Raw genomic sequence first — 22,040 nt, 5'->3', positions numbered from 1 at the left:
TATAACTTCCCGCAAATGCTCTTTTTTTTGGGGCACGAAATTCGACATTTTTAAGTGTAAAAATATCTATGATGTTAACACCTTCAGCAAATTTGACATTTGAAGTTTTGAAGCTTGTCAAAACAACAAAATAGCAACATATCAAATCACATATATATCTACATATATGTAACTCCATCTATTGAAAAAAATCCGCATTATTAACCTGTACACCTAGTACGTCAAATTCAAAGGCTAACACGAGCCATAAATAAGGCATGTGGCCCACGGGCCGCAAGTTTGACATGCTTGGTCTAGACCAGTGGTCGGCAAACTCATTAGTCAACAGAGCCAAATATCAACAGTACAACGATTGAAATTTCTTTTGAGAGCCAAATCTTTAAAACTTAAACTTCTTCTAACACCACTTCTTCAAAATAGACTCGCCCAGGCCGTGGTATTTTGTGCAAGAGCCACACTCAAGGGGCGAAAGAGCCACATGTGGCTTGCGAGCCGCAGTTTGCCGACCACGGGTCTAGCCTATAATAAAGAAGGGACATCTTCATGCTAGGTATTCAGGACACAATCATGAAATTCAAGTGAAAGAGAGTGTAGAGAAGGAGAAAATAATCATCTGAAAAGTTATACACCAATGAAAATAATACAGCTAATAGGCCAACCAAACTTGGAGCATTTCATTCAAGAATACACTGGCTCCTGCTGTTTCTTACTTCCAAGTTTGATGATTAAAGTTCCAGGTAAACTTAAAGGTTTTGCAAACAATTATACTTGTAAATATCTGATTAGTGTTCATCTCTCCTACATCCTAATCTATATAAGCTCATGTCTGTTTTGTCCATCACTTACCCTACTGTCTAAAACAGTGTTTGTGATTGAACAGATACCTAATAATGCTATTTTTTCTTATGTCTTATTATATTTTTATATTTATTTATGTTTTATTATAGAATTTTCAAGTATACACAAATATAGAGAATAACCCCCTTGTGCCCTTAATATAGCTTCTGTGATTATATACACACACACAACCCTTTTTTATATATAATATGGCCCTCTTCTCCCCATCTGCTGAAGTTTTTTTTTAAATCAAATGCCAGACATCATATCATCTCATCCATAAATATTTCAGATAAGTTATTTTAAATGAATAAATCAAGACTTGTATCACATATTACCTCTTTATCAAATTCTTTCCCCTTAAGCAAAATAGAGTTCTTCCTTATTTGAAAGCCTGTGGGTTATTTTGTGTTTCTCTTACTTCACAAAGTGAACAGATTATGAACATGTTTTGCTGTATACAGACTAGGAACATGTTTACTACCCACTTTTAGATTCTAAGCTCAAAGGTGGAGACAAGGTCTTACTCACCTTTCAAGGTCTTCTGCAGTATCTTGAGCCTTGAGTCTAGTTTTCTGTGCTCTACCCACCACCTCCAAATAAAGGTACAGGAAGCTAAAATACCTCTGCTTTGTTTCCTCTGAAAAGCAGAGGTATTTTTTGCATCTTTTACATTTATTTTGGGGTAGGGGTGGGGGTAGGCTAGAAGAGGTCAATGGGGGAAAAGAGGGGACATATGTAATACTTTTGACAATAAAGACTTATTTTTAAAAATACAAAAAAATTAAATAAAAAATTATCATGACAGGTGATTTATGTTTTAGAAAAAACTAATTAAAGACCGTTTATCTAAGGAGAAAAATAAAGGATGCTAAAATGGATCGCTTTCTGTTTCCCTTTCAGCTGAGAACAAGGCAATGGATGGCATTCCAAATGGAGGTGCTAGACATGAAAAGCAGATGGCTGAAAACTGGTTTTGAGTCCCTCATCTTGACATTCACCTTAACAGTATAAAAGAATTAAGGTCCAAGAGGCCAAAGGAGGGTATTTCTTTGAAAAAACCTGTGGACTGCTGCAGCATTCCCTCATTCATTTGTCCTAAGTGAGAGAAGCTTTGAGGGATCCTTGGAGTCTGAAGGATTGAAAGGGCTGGTAGCTGATCCAGGCCTAAGAAATTATAAGGCAGACCATTCTTGTACCTGAAGTTCCCTGGCTATTGTCAGAGTGGAGGGCAGCTGCACTGCATGTAGGCTGTACTTCCACCAAAATCAGGAGAGAGAAGCAAAGTTTCTGTAGCTTAGAGTGACCCATGCAGAAGAAAAGGACCCCACCAGAAGGTCTGAGCAGGAAGAGGTGAGAGGTTTACCGTCAGATGGAAAAGTATGGGAGAGAAGCATTGTCATGAGCACAAAAAGCCCTACATCAGTAGCTCTTAATAGCGTCCAAGCTAGGAGGTATTCATGAGAGACACAACAGTATCAGTCAGAGATAACTTTCCTTTATCTTAATCCTTCTCTCTCACTTCTGTGCCGTCATTCCTCCAGCTCCAAATTTGGAGAGTCAGAAACATTGGTTGGGGGACAAGCAGAGCACAAGGCTGTCACACGGACCAGAGGTTGGTCAGCCCCACTATAAGCCTCCTAGCCTGAGGCAGTACTAACCAGGGAAGAGCAGAAATAGCCACTTTAAGTGAAGTTCGAGTTTTGAGTAAGTTGGACTAGACCATTTCATTACTAAATGTACACTTTTTACGGGACTAAATTTGATTAATGAATTGGGACTGTTTATGGGGCCAATAATAAAAGGTCATTCAGACACTAATATAGTAGTCTCCTTACCTATGAGGGATACATTCCAAGACCTCCAGTGGATGCCTGAAACCATGCATAGTAACAAACCCTATGTATACTATGATTTTCCTGTATATCCTACATACCTGTGAAAATTTTAATTTATAAATTAGGCAGTGTCAGAGATTAAGAACAGCAACTAATAATAAAATAGAACAATTATAATAACGTGCTATAATCTAAATTATGAAATGTGGTCTTTCTCCCTTTCTCAAAATATCTAGAATATTACACTTAATATTTTTGAACCATGGTTGACCTAGTATAACTGAAAGCACAGGAAGTAAAATTATGAATAAGAGGGGACCACAGTAGTGACCAAAAAAAAAAAATGCTGAGAATTGGCCACAATTTTATTCTAGTGACAAGTTAAAAGCAGTCTTCTGAGTGAGTTTAATGAAACAGTTTCTACTTTCACCTTTCGGAGTCCAGTTCCCTGAATATAATGATTACATGATTAACAAGAGACACTGACTAGTAAGTCAGTGAGTCAATTGAGAAAGATTCAAAAGAAACTTTTCAGTTCATCAGAGAGATACCATGCAAATATTGACAAATCAATGGAGATTTTTTAGAAGAGAACACAATGTGTATATTGATCTGAGAAGGATGTCTATTTTCCTAGACTTTAAAACATGTTTGGGATATCAGAGCTAGGAGCAGAGTTGATAAAGCATACATCCCCCTTGTTACCATCTACTATATTATTTTCTATAGAACCAAACTATGGGATAACTACTTCAGGCACTGCCATTTACATAAAATTATTGGTCCAGCGAATGTACTAGTGCAAGGCAGAAAGAGATAGCACCTAGTTAAGAATTCTGCAAATATTATGTTCATTACAAACCTGATACATCAGCCTTCCTTGGACTTTTTCCATTGGACCTAGAATGTATATTCCACAATGTGATGAATACAAAAGGACCTTATAATACAACTAAAACCACACTTTTCATTTCTGTCACAAACAAAACAGAAATGCTTCGGTTCTTCCCTTACTGATAATCATAAAGGCAGATTTTTTACCTTGGGCAGATCCTGGCACTTTTATTCACCTCATCCCAGGTGTTTCATCTGTGATAAAGACAATCATACCTAATATGTCTCTAACCCAGAGCACATGAACTTCTTAGAGTTATTTAGCCTCTCGTTTCACAATGTCTATGGAAGTGCACATAATGGGATGTGCAGAATCTTAAGTCAAGGCAATAAAAAAACACAAACCAGCATCCAGAGTCAGCACAGGGAGAAACTTTTATGTGTCACCTCTTTTCTTCTCATTTTCAGGCACTCAGTTCCATTACAGACTCAAATATTATCCACCCAAGTATCACCAAGCCATATCCTAAATCCCCAAGCCTCTTAGTTCTCACTAACACTTGTAAAAAATAAAAATTACTCTTCCTCAGAGTCCTTTGTCTTTTAAAACTTAACAATTGGTGTTAATCAGTCTCGGCCTTTCAAATAATACAGGGACTCTGTTATAAAAGAAACTGCAGTTGAGAAGAAACAGAAGATACATGACATATAAATGCACAAAGTACTATAGGTGCCATGATGGATGTAGACATTACAATAAAAAACAAATGAGGGGACACAAGATAAATATGGGAGCTTGGGAAAGCTGTATACATAGGTGCATGGAGAAAATGACTTAGTTGAAAATTCTTCCATTAATAGCGGGAGTTTCAAGGTCTACAGTAGATTGTTGCAATAGAGTAAAAGTGGAGCCATGTCCTAATCACACCTTTAAAGCACCCTTCAATTCTTACTTGGGTAAGATAGGCCGTTGGCATAATAACAATGATGATTATTAGGAAGGTGAAGTTCAACAGTGTTAGAAACTGAATAAGTAGAAATTGCAAGAGAAAAAAATGCAATAGAAAACACACTGTTGGTCACAAAGAAGATACTGCCTTTACACAAGTGACATAGGAAAAGCAACTAGTTGTTACATCAATGAAACTCAAAACGATCTGAGTCCTGATCGTCTTTTAAATGGAGTCCATAACATTTGGAAAGTAGGCCAGTGTTTTTCAAAATATATATAATTGAATGCAGCAAGGTCAGGAAGAAAAATAAAGATCAAATAATGATTAAAAGAAAAAAAGGGGTTACAAACAATTATATTGTCTGGGTCGAAAGAAAACTGATAATAGATAAGTATAAAATCTCAGCAATTTCTAAGGTTTTACATTTGTATTGATTTTTTTAAAATTCAATTATAATAATTTGAGAAGAATATATTGTTATAGAGTTCAAAAAGAAATACTGCATTACTAAAGAAGCATTAAAGAACATTAACTAAATCAAGATGAAGTAGAAATCATGTGGATTATTCCTTTTACTAGGATACTTAACAGCTACTCGGTAGTTTAAGAGATGTTAAGGAGGTCATAAATTCCTGGAGATTGAGGAGAGTTACTGGATTATCTGTCTATTAGTCAAAAGGGGAAAGGAAGCCTTGGTAATTAAGTAGCTGTCTCCTGAACTTCAATACCCAGAAAGATGAGTACAAACCATTAAGCAATCAATTTGCAATAACAGAGAACTGAGAACAAAGGAGGGACTGACAAGTCTTTCAGAGAACAGTTTTGTCCCATGATGAAGAGACAGAAAGGTATTAAGAGTGTCTTTAAGAGATGGAAATGACATGGATTCCAGTAATACATTTTCATCTTAAATCAAAAACTGCTTGAACTGTTGACCTCAATATTGCAACGGAGTATATGATATGCATAGTCTTTAAAATAATTTGAATTAAAATGTATTTTGTTTCACAAATTAAATATTCCTTATATATGAGAGCTATCTGAGATATTTTTATCTATAATCACAAAGGAATTTCACTTCTTTCCATGAGAACAAAGGTAATTTCACCCAATTTTATAGGATTGTCACAATATTGGAACAATCTGTATGATTCTCCTATTATTCAAGACACCATGTCAGTGCACATAAATAATCTTATCAATCAAGTCCTACAAAAAGGCCTTTAGGAGAAGAAATCTTGCCAACATAATCACTTTGTTCCTATAATAAAAAATAGACTCAGTATTGGCCACCAATTTATCTTATTTCTGTGTTTGGCATAATTTCTCTGGAATACACTTGATGATTATGAAAAAAACATAAAAAGATAAATACCTCTATTATCCCCAAATATGGCATATGGTCATTTAATATTCATTTTTTCAAAATTTGGTGGCATTATTTATCTTAAGTAACTGTAGGTTTCTGAAATGAGCATCATATATGAGGACCTTAGTGCTTTCACACACCAATCACTGTTAAACTTCATTATTTTTTCTCAAGAAAAATGTAGTTAATAATTTAAAATTGTAACATACACCAGGATTTTACTTTATATTGAAGCTTTCTTAGCTATATTCAATAGTCCAGTATTGAACCATATCCAATAATGTTTTGGCAACACTATATCAAAAAAGTTACTATAAAAATAAGAATTGGTTGGAATTAAATGTAAAAATAGCACTTTTTTCCAAAAAGAATAAAATAATGTTCCATAATATTAATATCACTATAACATGGTTTCACTAAACATAAATAAATACAGAGTAAATGAAAAAATAAAACCTCTCCCAATACTTTGTAAGTATAAATGCAGTCTTTGTAAGTATATATGCAGGTAACTGTTCAGATATATTCTATGCAGAACCAATATCAATGTTTTTTATTTATTCAAATCTGCTGATAAAATATGTAATATTCTATTTTAACTATTTTTATTTGAAATTATTCCACATTAGCAAATATAAATATGCATAATTTTTTTACTACCACATAATATTCCATGGAAAATATATCACACTAAATCAACCAGATATGATGGATATTTAGATTTTATCATTAATTTTGCACTGGAAAAAACCTGTTCTAAATTTATATGAAGAATTGACTGAGTCATGAAAGAAATTAAAAGTTCAATTATATTTTACAAAAGTCAAAGTACACATGAGCGTTTTCTCAAGATCAAATAGAAAAGAGATATCACCCAATCAACTTACTTTGGAGCATTAGGGAGTCAAGTTTTGAGGAGAACTAAATGAGATAATGTTTGTGAAAATTTATCTAACTACTAGGGCCCCAGTGCACGAATTTGTGCACCTTGAAAGGAACTGTGGGCTGTGAGGCTGTGGTGGGCCCAGGGGTGGGTCTTGGCCCATCCTCTGCGCCCCCCCCAGCCCTTCCTGCTGTGGCCCCCGGTCCCCTGTCTGCTGGCAGCCCCACTCCTGCTACTGCTACTTCCACACGCTGAGGGCGCTGGCCCCACTCGCACCTGCTGACAGCGCAGAGCGACTGGGACAGGTGCCAGCAGCAGGAGAGTGTGGGGCTGGTGCTGGCAGCGGGTGCAAGCAGCGGCTGCTGCCCCAATCACCCCTCAGGAGCAGGGGGAGGAGGAGAAGCCCTCAGGAGCGGTCAGGGCCAGCAGCTGCTGTTCACACCTGCTGACAGTGCCAAGCAATCGGGACCAGTGCCGGGTGCCAGCAGTGGGTGCAAGCAGGGCTGGTGCTAGCAGCAGGTGTGAGCACTGGTTGGGGCTACACCGCATGGGAGCAAAGAATTTTTAGTAACCTCCAGAGGCTCGCCCTGATGACAGCAACCGGCACCCCACCTTGATCTGCCGCCCCCACTCACCTGCTCCACCATCCCGCTGCAGTCGATGCCCACCATATTCTGCACTCTGCCACCTGCTACCAATGCCTGCCATGTTCCGTGCACACCCACTGGTGGTCAGTGCACATCATAGCGACCAGTTGTTCTGCCATTCGTTCTATTTGCATATTAGGGTTTTATATATATAGACTAGTGGCCCGGTGCATGAAATTCATGCATAGGGGTATCCCTTAGCCTGGCCTGCACCTTTTCCAATCTGGGACCCCTTGGGGGATGTCCGACTGCCAGCAGTTGAACATCCCTGTCACAATCCGGGACTGCTGGCTCCTAACTGCTCACCTGCCTGCCTGCCTGATCACCCCTAACCACTCTGCATGCTGGCCTGCTCACCCCCAACTGCCTCCCCCTGCCAGTCTACTCGCCCCAACTGCTCCCCCCTTGCCAGCCTGATCACCACGAACTGCCTCCCCTGCCGGCTTGCTCACCCCCAACTGCCCCCCACTGCTGGCCTGCTCATCCCCAACTGCCCCCCCTGCCGGCCTGAATACCCCCAACTGCCTCCCCCGCCAGCCTTCTCACCCCCAACCACCCACCCTGCCAGCCTGATTGCCTCCAACTGCCCCCCACCAGCTTGATCGCCCCCAACTGCCCCCCTGCTGGCCTGATTGCCCCCAACTGCCCCCCCCGCCAGCTTGCTTTCCCCCAATTGCCCCCCGACCAGCCTGATTGCCCCAACTGCCCCCTGCCAGCCTGATCTCCCCCAACTGCCCCCCCACTGGCCTACTTGCACCCAATTGCCCCCCAACTGGCCTTCTCACCCACAACTGCCCCCCCTGCCAGCATGATTGCCCCCAACTGCCCCCTGCTGGCCTGATTGCCCCAACTGCCCCTGCCAGCCTGATCTCCCCCAACTGGCCCCTGCCGGCCTGATCACCCCCAACTGCCCCCCCTGCTGGCCTACTTGTCCCCAACTGCCCCCACTGCTGACCTGCTCGCCCCCAATTGCCCCCCGCTGCTGGCCTGCTTGCCCCCAACTTCCCCCCCCCCAACTGCCCTCCCCTCCTGGCCTTATCACCCCTAACCACTTCTGCCTCCATGACTTTGTCCAGAAGGACATCCAGAAGGTCTCTCGAAGGGTCTCCTGGTCTAATTAGCATATTAATCTTTTATTAGTATAGATTAGAAAACAATCAGGGCTGAAAAAATGTTCATTTTGGAAGTAGCCCAGAGATGGTGGTCAGGGGCCAGGGTGTGAGGCCTACCAAGGGGTATGGAAGTAGTTTGAGGACTCGTGAGATAGAGATGAAAGAGAAGAATTATGCTCAGGACGAAGAAATGTCAGTTACCAGGATGAGGTAGAAAGGCTGTTTGAGAAAAGATTCAGGCAAAGTGAAAGCTGCTCCCAGAGTAGTGGAGTCACACAGCACACTCAGGAGTGGCTAACAAAAGGCTGGGTGATATGTTAAAGGGGAGGCATGAGATGGAAGCAAATGAGAATAATGAGAATCACTCTCTATCAGAAATGTGGTCACTTTCTTTGGAGAATTCTTACTATATATGAGCTATCCTTATTCATAAACTGTGAATGAGATCTTAAAATATATTATGTAGAAGAAAATATATTCTTTGGGTTGAAAATACTATCCTTCTAAAAAGTTTTCTCAATCATTGACATTTCCCATAATATGTCCTATTATACAAACCTCAGACCAAATAGTCAGAGAGGAATGGGACAAACTGAAACAAAGGTTCTTGTAGCTCTAGAGTCCAATGATTATATTCTATAATATAATTAATTTATATCAAATCTATATTATGTATATACTAAAACATTAATTAATCACCGTGAGATTCTCAGTAGCACCTGTAGAAAAATTGTTAATACACAAAAAAGTTCAATTCCAGTTTCAACAGTGTGAGAAGAGAAAATATTAGTCAAAATAGAATTTAAGCACTAGATCTAAGTGGCAGAAATTTTATTGGCATCATAATACTTCAGGCAAAATACTATGCATGCTGACTGCTCTCAGTAAAGGCAAGGAAGGTATATTTACAAAATATGTTCCAACATTCAAAGAGCAAAGTGAAAAAAAGAGTACTGGCCATGTCAACCAACCAAATATTTATTTTAAATTATTCTTTAAATTATTGAATTAAGCTATAATTATTTAAAGTTAATTATAGTTCCTTTCTTTAATAACTTTTCTATGAAATCTAAGAAGTTCTATGAGATATTCAGATATAAATTGCGAATTAATTATTTTAAATCAGAAATGGTTATGATCACCCAGAAATATGTAAATAGCTTTTATTATATAAATTTATATTAAAATTAATTACAGTATATGTTTATCATAGCAATTTTACTTGTTATATGGCCTTGCCAATGAACTCATCACTCTTGTGGCAACTAAACGACCTATCTTTACATGGAGTAGGCATCTTTGTAAATCAGAAAGCTTAACCCTACCTTTCCTTTTGCACACTGCTAAAAATAAAACAGACAAAAATATCCAAATCTAAACACAATATAAGCTGACATTCTATAATAATCACCAGCATTGGAAAATCAAAGGGCTAATTCCCAGCCAATTATGTTAACTATGGTTATATATTATAGAGGGAGAAATTTAAACTTTGTCAAGCTCAGGGGATTACTTGAGAGTACAATCAGTTCTAGGAAGCAAAAGAAAATAAACTGTCAAAGAAATTCTAGACAGTGAGGAAAAAAGGTAAAAGTTCAATTTCACTCCCTAGTTTGAGGAACAATTGACAACATGCAAATAAACAATGTTTCAAACAGACATACATAAAAGCGCCCCTACTCTTACATAGACACTCTTTCTCTCTCTCTCACACACACACACACACACACACACACACTCACACACTCACACACACTCTCAGAGAGGTACTTGTAGGGTAAACATATAACTAATGCTGATTCACAAATCCATATATTAATGAATCTTTGCATAGATATTCACATTTCACTGAATTTCCTCACTTTCTAATATTCATGAAGTTAAACTTAAAAAATAAAATATTTGATAAACAACGAATATTTAGATAGAATGCAAGTGATACTTGAAAAAGTAGAATTTTGGGGTAAGTCATAGATAAGTAGAAAATAAGAGAGAACACCATAGAATGTTATTATATTTTTAAAATGCCAAAAGGATCATATATATTTTTGACAAATTAAAGAGAAGGAATTACTCTATACTCTAACCCTTGTGGCAAAGTTAAACTGGAATAATCCACTGAAGATCTGGAAAAAGAATGCTAGGATGAAAGTGGCCATTATGTTTTCACAAACCACTGCCCATAAAATACCTTTTTACTATGTCTTCTCCATTCCAGCATGGCAGTCCATCAGCAGCGGCTAAGTCATTAACACAAAGCTGATCAGCCAGGCCCCCATAAAATGTCCTGTGCAGTCGAAGGCTGTTGATAAATTCTCTGAATGGAAAAAAAAAAACACACCACACACACACACACAAAGAAAACTATTAAAACCAAAAGTCCATAACAAATGTCAATATAAATGGCATAATTTGATAAATAAAAGATCTAGAATGCAACTTTTTTGTTTTCCCTACCTATTTTTATATATTTTCAATACTTTTCTAACAATCAAGATAAATACTACATTTATTTAAAAAAAAAACATGTATAGAAATTATTTGTTTTGAATTAAAGTTTCCACTGGGTATGAATTTTATTATTATAACTACTAGAGGCCTGGTGCACAAAATTCGTGCATGGGGCGGGGGGAGTTCCCTCAGCCCAGCGTGCACCCTCTCCAATTGGGGACCCCTTGGGGATGTCCAACTGCCCTGTGGGATTGGGCCTAAACTGGCAGTTGGACATCCCTCTCGCAACATGGGACCTCTGGCTCCTAACTGCTCACTTGTCTGCCTGCCTGATCGCCCCTAACTGCCTCTGGCTGCCAGCCTGATCACCCCTAACTGCCCTTCCCTGCCGGCCTGGTTGCCCCCAACTGCCCTCCCCTGCAAGCCTGATCTCGCCCCCAACTGCCCTCTCCGCTGGCCAATTTGGTTCTGATTAGTCATTTTCTATGCCAGTCAGTGTCAAAAGCTCTGCCTCCTAGGCAGCCATTGGCTCCACACAGCACCCATATTTGGTTCTGATTGGTCGCTTTCTATGTCAGTCAGTGTTAAAAGCTCCACTTCCTAGACAGCCATTGGCTCCCCACAGCACCCATATTTGGTTCTTTTTTTTTTTTTAATATATTTTATTGATTTTTTACAGAGAGGAAGAGAGAGGGATAGAGAGTGAGAAACATCGATGAGAGAGAAACATCGACCAGCTGCCTCTTGCACACCCCCTACTGGGGATGTGCCTGCAACCAAGGTACATGCCCTTGACCGGAATCGAACCCGGGACCCTTGAGTCCACAGGCCGATGCTCTATCCACTGAGCCAAACCGGTTTCGGCAACCCCACATTTGGTTCTTATTGGTCAGTGTCTATGCCAGTCAGCATCAGAAGCTCTGCCTCCTAGGCAGCCATTGATTCTTCACAGCACCCACATTTGGTTCTGATTGATCAGTTTCTATGCCAGTCAGCGTCTCTGAACCTATCAATGGGGCCTGATCAGAAAGGCAGGGCTGATCAGCAGCCCCATTGGAGGCCTGGAGAGAAATGAAAGTGCGGCTGCTGGCCAGACTAGAAGAGAAAGAGAGACAAGTGCTGATCAAAAGCTGCCACAGCAGCAACAGATCAGTCCCTGCTTCTCTATTCAGGCCTCTCTCTGGCCCTGATTTGCAGCCCCCTCCACAGTCAGTGCTGGGGTACCGCGCCTGCAGTGGAAGGACTGACTGCAGGACTGACTTCCGGTTAGTTGAGCCTTGGTTGTTACTGGTCATTAAGACTCAGGGTTTTTATATATTAGGATAGGTCCAAGAAGTAGTGAATAGTACACACACACACACACACACACACACACACACACACATACAACTTCACTTAGTTTCCCTAGAAGCTCTCATTAGCTGTTGGCTTGGAAACCACAGTGATAACTAATTACTTGTTTTTCTATATAGAAATGTCAGAGTCTTATAACATGCCAATTGTTTGCTTACTGATTAAAAGTTTAGTAGACTTATGTTTTTTTCCATCTGGATCTTCTCTTTGGTGTCTAGGAACATAAAGTAATATGTTTTTACTGAATATGAAAAACCAAGATATGTAACATATTTCAGAAGCTTGAAAATAAAAGTTATTGGAAGGAGCTGAAACCGGTTTGGCTCAGTGGATAGAGCATCGGCCTGTGGACTGAAAGGTCCCAGGTTCGATTCCGGTCAAGGGCATGTATCTTGGTTGTGGGCACATCCCCAGTGGGGGGTGTGCAGGAGGCTGCTGATAGATGTTTCTCTCTCATCGATGTTTCTAACTCTATCCTTCTCCCTTCCTCTCTGTAAAAAAATCAATAAAATATATATTTTTTAAAAAGTTATTAGAAGGAAAATTATTTTAATATGTTAACTAAGTTTTTCCCTTTTACTATACTCCCTTCCTCCATCAAATACAGAAAGGAATAATTCAGCACAAAAGCAGTAGGTTTGGGTTTTATATTTAGAAAGCCAAGAATTTTGAGTTTTAAAACCAAGTCTTTCAGGTTCCAAGAACTTGGTTTTTACATTTCAAAAGACCAAGTCCTGAAGACTTTAGTTTGAATGTTTTTTACATAAACAAATGTTTTGGGAAAAAAGAAAAGCTACTAGCTTGATACATAGGAGATAATTTCTGGACTAGAAGAAAGGGGTAGGAAAATGAAAGGTTGAAATGAAAGCAAACTTCAGAAATTCATGGCTTGAGTAGTTAAAATGTAGCAATTATGAAACTGCATCTCCCACTGAAAAAAAATTTCTTTAATTTGCACTTGGATGTCGAGAGTGACTCAACAAGGTTAGCATTAGAATAAAGGAATCGAGAAAAAAAGCAAGGGAGTGCAAAGGGTTAAAAATGGGATAAAAAATGAGAGGTGGATCTGTATTATAGCTGAAATAACTATTTTTTAATAAATACGATTTTGACAGACATGTTCAATGTATTAATTTCATAATTCTTTCTTACAGTTTTCATAGAACTATTTTGTTTTTGTTTTTTAACTGATGGAATTGTAAATAACCACTCATCTGGAATGATAATTGTAATTCTCAAATATGCAATATCTGATATCTGAGAGACAATAAGAAGTCCCCACAGCAAGTGTTTGGTGAGTATTTAATCAATTTTTAGCAAAGCTTGGCCAGACAAGTAAAACAAAATCATCACAGGAAGCATAAATCTGATTCAACTCTAACTTACACTCAATAAAAGATGCTTTATTTTTCTTCTAGCATAGTAACTACTTACTTATACTTTGTCAGTTTTCTCTACTAGAAAAAAAAAAAAGCCCTCCTTAATGTCAATATCCTCACTAACTCGAGTGCATGAACAAATATCAATTCTCATGTTGCAGCTACTAAAATATAATTGAAGGTGACTGGCTCTTTCCTAGAGACGTGGAGTTTAATGAATGTTTACGAAGTGTCCTGAACCTACTTTGAATCAACAAATTTTCTAGAAATGAAGACTCCTGCTACAAACGGCTGAAATGCTAAGACCTCAAAATTGATGGTGTAAAAACTGAATAGATGTTTTTTATGGAACCCCAGCCTTGGTGAATGTCGCCCTTGTTTCATTTATCCCTTCACAACCAATAGATCACGATGGGGAAAGCTTTGCTTCTGTCTTTTGCAGTCCCCTTTCCCAGTGCTACTGCAGATGCCTCAGTCCAAGCTCTTATCTGCTCTCTGGGATTACATACCTCCAATCTCCTTCCTAAACAACCACCTCCCATCCACCATGAAAGCCACCTTCTAAAATTTAAATCTGAGAGTCCACAGATTGCCATTCACTTGCCTAAAGCTATCAACGGTTCTTCACTTTCTACAGCATGAAATAGAAATTTCTTGGGAAGGTATCTAAGGTACCCACTCACCTCAATTTCAGCAGCTCCCCAAATCATACTTTAGCGTTCCACAAAAATGAGATACTTGCTATTCCCCAAACACCCCCCCCCCATGTCTTTGCATGCATTCTTGCCAAAAGGAGTATATCCTAGAAGATTTCCATTCATTCTACAAACCATGTGCTATCAGTTATTTGTCAAAGAGTATGACACACTATTAAGTACTGAGCTCTACACTGGCACCAGGAATCCACAGCTACAAGACAGTTCCTGCCTTCAATAAATGCACTTTCTGAGGAAAATCCATAGTAATAATATGAGGGTAACAGGGCCACATTTGAGTAAATAGAACGAATCAGGAAATATTTACAAAACAAGGTAACACTTTACTGTTCCATGCAAAAAAACAAACCAGCATCCTGGCCCATGTGGCTCAGTTGGTTAAAGCATTGTCCTGTGCACAGAAGGGTCTCAGGTTCAATTCCTGCTCAGGGCTCATAGCCGGGTTGCAGGTTTGATCCCTGATTGGGGAGCATATGAGAGGCTGCCGATTGCTGTTTTCCTCTCCTCTCTCTCTCTCCTCTCTCTCTCTCTCTCTCCTTCCTCTCTCTCTCTCTCTCCCGCCTCCCTCCCTCCCTCCCTCTCGTCTTCCCTCCCTTTTTCTTCCTCTCTTTCTCTGAAATCAATGAAAACATATCCTCAAGTGAGGATTAAAAATAACAAAACAGCCCTAACTGGTTTGGCTCAGTGGATAGAGTGTCGGCCTTCGGACTGAAAGGTCCCAGGTTCAATTCTGGTCAAGGGCATGTACCTTGGTTGCGGGCACATCCCCAGTAGGAGGTGTGCAGGAGGCAGCTGATCGATGTTTCTCTCCCATCGATGTTTCTGTCTCTCTATCCCTCTCCCTTCCTCTCTGTAAAAAATCAATAAAAAATATTAAAAAAATAACAAAACAAACAACAATAAAACCAGGATAAGCAAAGGTAAAGATGAAAGTGTATTATGTGTTGTTCAGAGACTCATATGCAGTTTAGTTAACTAGTGGGGAATGTGCTTATGGGAATTGTAGTTAAAAGGTAGGAAGAGATCAGATTATAATCAGCCTTATTGGTCATCATAAAATGTTTCTGTTTTATTCGGAAGGCAATGGGAGCCATTACATTTTCCAATAAGCATGTGACTTGATCGTCATGGAATATTTTAGAAACAGAAAGCTGTGAGGTCATTTAGGGGACTAGAACCAAGATTCAAGGGAAGAAAATAAAAGAATGTTTTTTTATAAAAAGCCTACCAGTGAGCATCATGAAAAGTGATAGATGGGAAAGACATTAGGAATCTAGAATTGACAGGTAAGATAAAAGGTTTAAGGTAACTTCTAATTGCCTCCCCTGGCCTCCAACACTTCCTGATGACTGAGCAGGCTGTAGTCATTCACTGAGATAAGAAATAAAGGAGGGAGATATCATCTTCTCAACTGTCCGAGGCTATATTTATCCTGCTCAATAGTGTCATATTTCCGTGGTACAACTCATTTTGTATTTTGGTATGTATTGTACCTATTTATTAAGTGTTATTGTTTTTTATCTGTCTCCCTTCTCTAGAATAAAAGACTCAGGCAGGCAGGAATTTTTTCTTTTGCATTTGTTTTGTCCATTAGTATAGATCTTAAAGCAGTGGTGGAGGGCATACAGCAGACTCAATAAATAGTTATTGAATTAATAAATGAGTAAAAACTAATTAATTAATTCCATTCTCAATGTGTTCAGTTTGAAATTTCTTTGGAATGTTCAGAGAGAGAAATCAAGTAGAATGCTCCTTTCAAACTTAATTAATGTAATATCTGGGGATCTTGCCAAAATGCAGATTTGGGTTCAAAGGTTGTGGGGTAGGACCCTACATTTCCAAGAAGCACTCAGATGATGCTGATGCTATGGGTACAAGACCATGACTACATCCAAGTTTGCTGTTGGACATGTGACCTTGGAGCTCAATGCTCTGGACATATGATCTGAGAGTCATCATCTGTAGAGGTGGTAACTGAAGTCCTGAATATGGCTGAAATCTCTCAGGCAAATAAAATGCAGCCAGAAAAAGCCCAAGGGACCCAGAAAGAGCAAAGGAAGAAAAGCTTTAATGTTAGAGAGCAATGAACACTAAAAAAAAAAAAAAAAAAAAAAAAAAAGTGAGAGAGAATCTGAACTTGGAGAGTTCTTCATAGTGTAAAATGCCATGATCAGCAGTTAGCTAAAATACTGAATATGTTCCTTATATGTGGTGACCACAACTGTTATGGACTAAATTGTGTCCCCAAAAATTCATATGCTGGAGCCCTAACCCTCAATGGGACTATATTTGGAGAGAGGGCCTTTAAAGAAGTAATTAAGCATTGTCTTAATTCAATGAGTCATATGGGAGGAGCCTATTCTGATATGACTGGTGTTCTAATGTGAAGATACAGAGATGTCCGGGATATAGGAACACAGAGAAAAGGTCATGTGAAGACACAGGAGAAAGTGGCCATCTGCAAGGCAAGGAGGAAGCCTCGGAATAAATCAAACCTGCCAACACCTTGATCTTGGACTTCTAGAATCAAATAACTGTGAGAAAATTAATTTTTGTTAATTAATTGTTGCTTAAGCCACCCAGTCTATAGCCTTTTGTTATGGCAGCCCAAGCAAACTAATGTAATAATTAAAGCACTTGAAGGAGGGTAATAAACTTCATATTTGCAGTATGAGCATTACATAGAGGGTGAGAACCTGGAAGTGGAGAGTCCCAAAGGAACGTTAGAGTGTGAGATTTGAAAATATGTGTCTGTGAAAGGAAAGGAGAAAACAAGGGTATGCTGTTATAAGCTTGTTCCCAAACATCCCAAATGTCTACCTTCTGGGCACAAAGCACCTCCGAGGTTCTTTGGTTGTGTGACTTGCTCTGAATTCTAGTAAATGCATGCAGAAGTGAAGTATGTTCCTTCCAGCCTTCAGCTTTAAGAACCATGTGGCTTTGCCACCTTCTGTTTCCTTCTCCTGTGATGACAGGGAGTGTTTTGCATGCTGGTTGCTCTGTAATTCTGAGGCTTAAAGCCAGGACAACTTGAACAGCCGGGGCTTGTCTGAAATGGGCATAGATTGCCAACAAAAACCTCTTTTTATTTTGTCCTAAATCAATGATAGATTGGGGTTGTTTGCTACTACATCATAACTTAGTCTCTTAATTGATACAAAGATAAGAAAAGTAAATTAATAATTAATGAATCACAAATTCTGGAAAGAAGGATTACTGAAAGCAGATAGGGTAGTGAGCTTTGGAGCAAATTCTCTGAGACTAAAATAATGGAAGGAAGTCTATGTGAATGTTGAGATAAGGTTTGGTTTGTGAGGACAGAAATTTCAGGAGAGAACCTACTTTGGAACTCTATGTTCCGTGTTTGGCAGTTTTTAGATCAAAAAGTTGGATTGCAAAAAGTAGTTGCATGAAGGTCAAGGGGGTCTATGTTGGATACATAAAATAATAATAATTGCAGAAAATAAAGGAGTTAAAACAATAGTAGCCATAGTGAGGTCAAGATTTATCTACCCCCACAGAGCCAATTAATGCTGTTCCTATTACTAAAATCCACAGTTCAGTTCTCAGCTCAATACTTGGTGTACGACACACCATACCTCCTTTTCCAGTTTTACATGAAATGCCTCAATGAATAAAACATTATATTCTTTGGATTAGTCAGAATTTAGGTTGCTGGGAAGGTGACTATATCATTACAATTATTTTTCTATGGTCATGAGAATATTTCCAGTTAAAATTAAAAGCATAACAAATTCAGGGAGATGTTAGAAGTTCCAGCTAATTATCCTTGAGGGACTGTGTTACATATGCCAGTTGCTCATCTTGGCCTTAAAACATCTCTAGAATACAGAAATCAAATATAATTACTACAAGCAACAGTTTTAAAATATTTTTTTAAAAAACAGGAAAAGATTCCTGGTCAGAATACTTATTCATAGCCAATATGCCAGGGCTATATACAGTTTCATAATTTTTTATTTGTGCTTATAACAGTCTAACAAATTACTTCCTTGTCTTTGGCTTTGCCCACTCTTCTACCCTTCACTGCACACCCCATACTGTTGTAAGAATTAGTTTTGGGAATCAGCCATATCACATTCCTACTTTCAAATCCTAACAATTCAAGTCAAATGTCTTAGCATGGCATATAACCTCTATACTCTTTGCCCCCCTAGCATCCTATGATAGTCCCCTACTCTCCACTCACACACCCAGCCAAAAATCACGTACTCATATTGTGTATGATATTTCAATATTAACTAGATAATATTCCAAGCTAGCTCATACAATTTCCTCTACCCAGAACTGCCTTCTCCTCCTCCTCCACTCTTCCAACCCCTACCCATCAGTCATGATCCAGTTGAAACCTCATATCCTCTCTGACCCCTGCCCACAGCCTGTGCAGCTTTTGTTGGTTCATCCTGTTTCTCACAGCACTTAGCACCCATTCTACAACCCTAGCTTTGTGGTATTGTAACTCTTTTGTTTGTGTATATGCCTCCCTGATTATAATTCCTCTGTTTATATATCTGTCTTCCCTAAAGGCAAATGTCATGTCTTCTTCATGTTAAAAAAAAAAAAAGTTTTATTTATTTTAGAAAGAGAGGAAGGGAAAGGATAGAGAAACATTGATTGGTTGCCTCACACACTCATCCCGACTGGGGATGGAACCCTCAACCTGGGCATGTGCCCTGACAAGGAATTGAACCAGTGACCTTTTGGTACATGGGACAATTTTCAACCAACTGAGCCATACCAGCCAGGGCAAAAGCTATGTCTTTTTTTTATACCCCCAGGGTTTGGATCAGTTTGGTACCCAACAAGCACTCAACATATTTTGGTTGAATTGAGTCAGATGCAGTGTTATTTTTTTAACAGCTTCCAGAATTAGAAATTTCTACAGGAAATACTTATTTTAAAATGATAATGATAATTTAAAGCCCTCCAAGAACACAGCTGACTTGGGAAACTTTAAATTTGGAGACCTATTCCTAGATTGTGGAGAAATATCAGGGAAATCTTCCTGGTGTATTGCATTAAAAATGGAAGATATCTAAAGGGCAGGATTACAGACTGTGACAGATTCTACTAAACAGGCTCCAGACAGATTATAAATGTGATGCTGAAATTAATATGTAGTTACACATTAATATTTAGTCACACTGCTTTGTAAGATAGCTATCATAATTAATGCATCACAGAAACACTATATTGTAAAAAAGTATAAAAAAGAGCCTAAGAAATCCTCTGTTCTGGTAGCTCTCTGTCCTAACTGTACTTTATCATCACCCAGGAAAAATGTAAACTTTATTCCCAGATTTCTCCCTCAGACATTCAGATTAATTGGTCCAGGTAGGAATCCAGGCACCTGAGTTTTTCTGGGTTTTAGTACCTACAGGTTCCTAATGTGCAGCCAGGGTTGAGAACCAGTGATTTAGTCCAACCCTGTTATTATAACTAGAGGCCCATTGCACAAAGATTCGTGCAAGAATATGCCTTCCTTCTCCTGGCTTCGCTCCCAGCCGCCCGGGAGCCTGCAAGTCCTTGTTCCTGGCAGGAGCACCACTCCTGTAGCTCCCTCCGCCCCGCCGCATGCCCCCTCATAGCAGGCATCCTGCCCCGCCCAGCCGCTCTGCGCCTGCGTATGCAAATTAACCCACCATCTTTGTTGGGTTAATTTGCATACTCACTCCAAAAGGGCTGATGGGCATCGTGGAGGTACGGTCAATTTGCATATCTCTCTTCTATTAGTGTAGACTAGGAGCCCAGTGCACGATTCAAAATTGCTTGGTGCCGCCCACCCTCAAGTCACCGGTCTGGCCCTGCCTCACTCCCTGGCCCTTGAAGCAGCCACAACCGCTGCTGATCAGGCCCTCCCCAAGCGCAGGCACATGGAGGTCCCTGCCGCCCCCCCGCCCCCGCCCTGCTGCTGCACGTGTAATCTCCTCCTGTCCGGTCGACCCATTATGGCGTCCCGGTTAATTAGCCTATTTCTCTATTTTATATATATATAGATTAAGGAAAATGAAAATCAGAAAAGTGAAAGGACCTGTGAAAAGCAACTAAGTCATTTAGTCAGGCCTTTAGTCTGACAAAAGAACTAAGTTATTTTTAATAATTAATTAATTAATTAATTCACTTAAAATGCCAAAACTTAGCAATGTCAGGCTGATACTGGATGTCTGAGAAACTAAACTTGAATGAATGTTTACATAGAAAAATATTTTCATCCCTCTTTAAATGTTTAAAGAAATTACCACACTTTTAACAGAACACACTTATTAGTGGACTAGGAAGCAGATAGGTGACTTCTTCCTACCAGAATTCGCACTTAGGAAGTAATATGTTCAGACAGGATTTATCTGTGTATCTGTACAGTCTGCATGGTCTGGTAGGAGAGCAGGGAGCGGGGTAAATGCTGACCACTGGCTAATGAACACCTTTGTACACTATGCTAGCACAGCAAAGAAGAGAAAGGCTGCAGCACAATTGCTCATTCATAGCTTACAGCCTTGTTTGCCCCGAGCTCACTAAAGGCAAGAGGGAAACATGGACCAGCATAGTTATTGCTTCATTGCTTCCCGTGCCCTTGAGACCAGGAGTGCCAGAATGGTCTTCTGATCTGTCACGTGGCCAAAAAACAAAGTAAGAAAACGCAACTCACCCTGAAGTTGTCCTTTCTTCGTTCAGTTGACATAGGAATGCCTAGTTACTATAGTAAAATTGAGCAACAATTCTGATTGATTTCACCATTATAATTGTCTTTAATCATTTTTTAATAATAAAAATACCTTTTCTGAGTAGTAAAATAATTAAAAGACACATGAAGAACAAGTTAATATGTGCCTTTTATAGTTTTTACCTCTCTCTCTCTTGAGGAAACCAACGTTAACAGCCTGGTCTGTTTTCTTCTGCTTCCTCTATGTGTACACCAATAAGTAACCAAAAACAGACAGAGAGATATATAAGAAGAGACATAGAGATTGTTTGGTTTTGCAAAACTAGGACCAAGCTATACACATACATGAAATTGGCTTTGCTCACTTGTTAATACATCATGGACCCATTTTATGTTAATAAATCTCAGTCTTGCCCTAGCTGGGCAGCTAAGTGGATTAGAGCATTGCCCCATAGGCCAAAGTTGGGAGTTCAATCCTCAGTCAGGGCACATACAAGAATTAACTAATAAATGCACAAATTAGTGGAACAACAAATTGATGTTTCTCCCTCTCTCTAAAATCAACCAAAAAAAAAAATATCAGTCTTACTTATTTTTATGTAGTTGTATAATGTTCCATAACCTAGATAATCTATTAAACACTAGCATAATCTATTAAAATATTCCATTAAGCTAATTCATACTGTAATTCACATGGCTGGCGCTTCTCCTAGGTATGGTTTGAAGAGTGGCAACCACATGTTTCAAACGCTGCTGATCTTCTAGGGACTGTTTTCACTTAGGCATATGGCTCTGATCTGCACTGGACTTTGCACTGCATTTCATTAGATGTTTCTGGAAATAGAGCTATGTTCAAAAGGCATACCGCTCAATCTTATGTCTTCATCTAAAGGGAATTTGTTTCAATTTTAAAACATTTATAAACTGTCACATATTGCACTTCCCTCCCTTCTTTGCACACAATATAAAATAAACTATTTCTAATT

At 39.2% G+C, this 22,040-nt stretch overlaps 1 protein-coding gene across 1 annotated transcript in view; it reads right to left on the bottom strand.

The window, feature by feature from the left end:
• The window catches only part of GPC5 (glypican 5), a 1,351,161-nt gene that overhangs the window by 1,030,508 nt on the left and 298,613 nt on the right, over positions 1 to 22,040 (bottom strand). The window contains exon 5 of the mRNA XM_008156479.3: positions 10,665 to 10,790. Within this exon, the coding sequence (XP_008154701.3) occupies positions 10,665 to 10,790 (126 nt within the window). The remainder of the gene's footprint in view (positions 1 to 10,664; positions 10,791 to 22,040) is intronic.

This window comes from Eptesicus fuscus, chromosome 8 (assembly GCF_027574615.1).
Source record: "Eptesicus fuscus isolate TK198812 chromosome 8, DD_ASM_mEF_20220401, whole genome shotgun sequence".
NCBI classification, from domain to species: domain Eukaryota; kingdom Metazoa; phylum Chordata; class Mammalia; order Chiroptera; family Vespertilionidae; genus Eptesicus; species Eptesicus fuscus.
The sequence above is the reverse complement of the archived record's forward strand: the minus strand, read 5'-3'. Positions and strand labels throughout refer to the sequence as shown.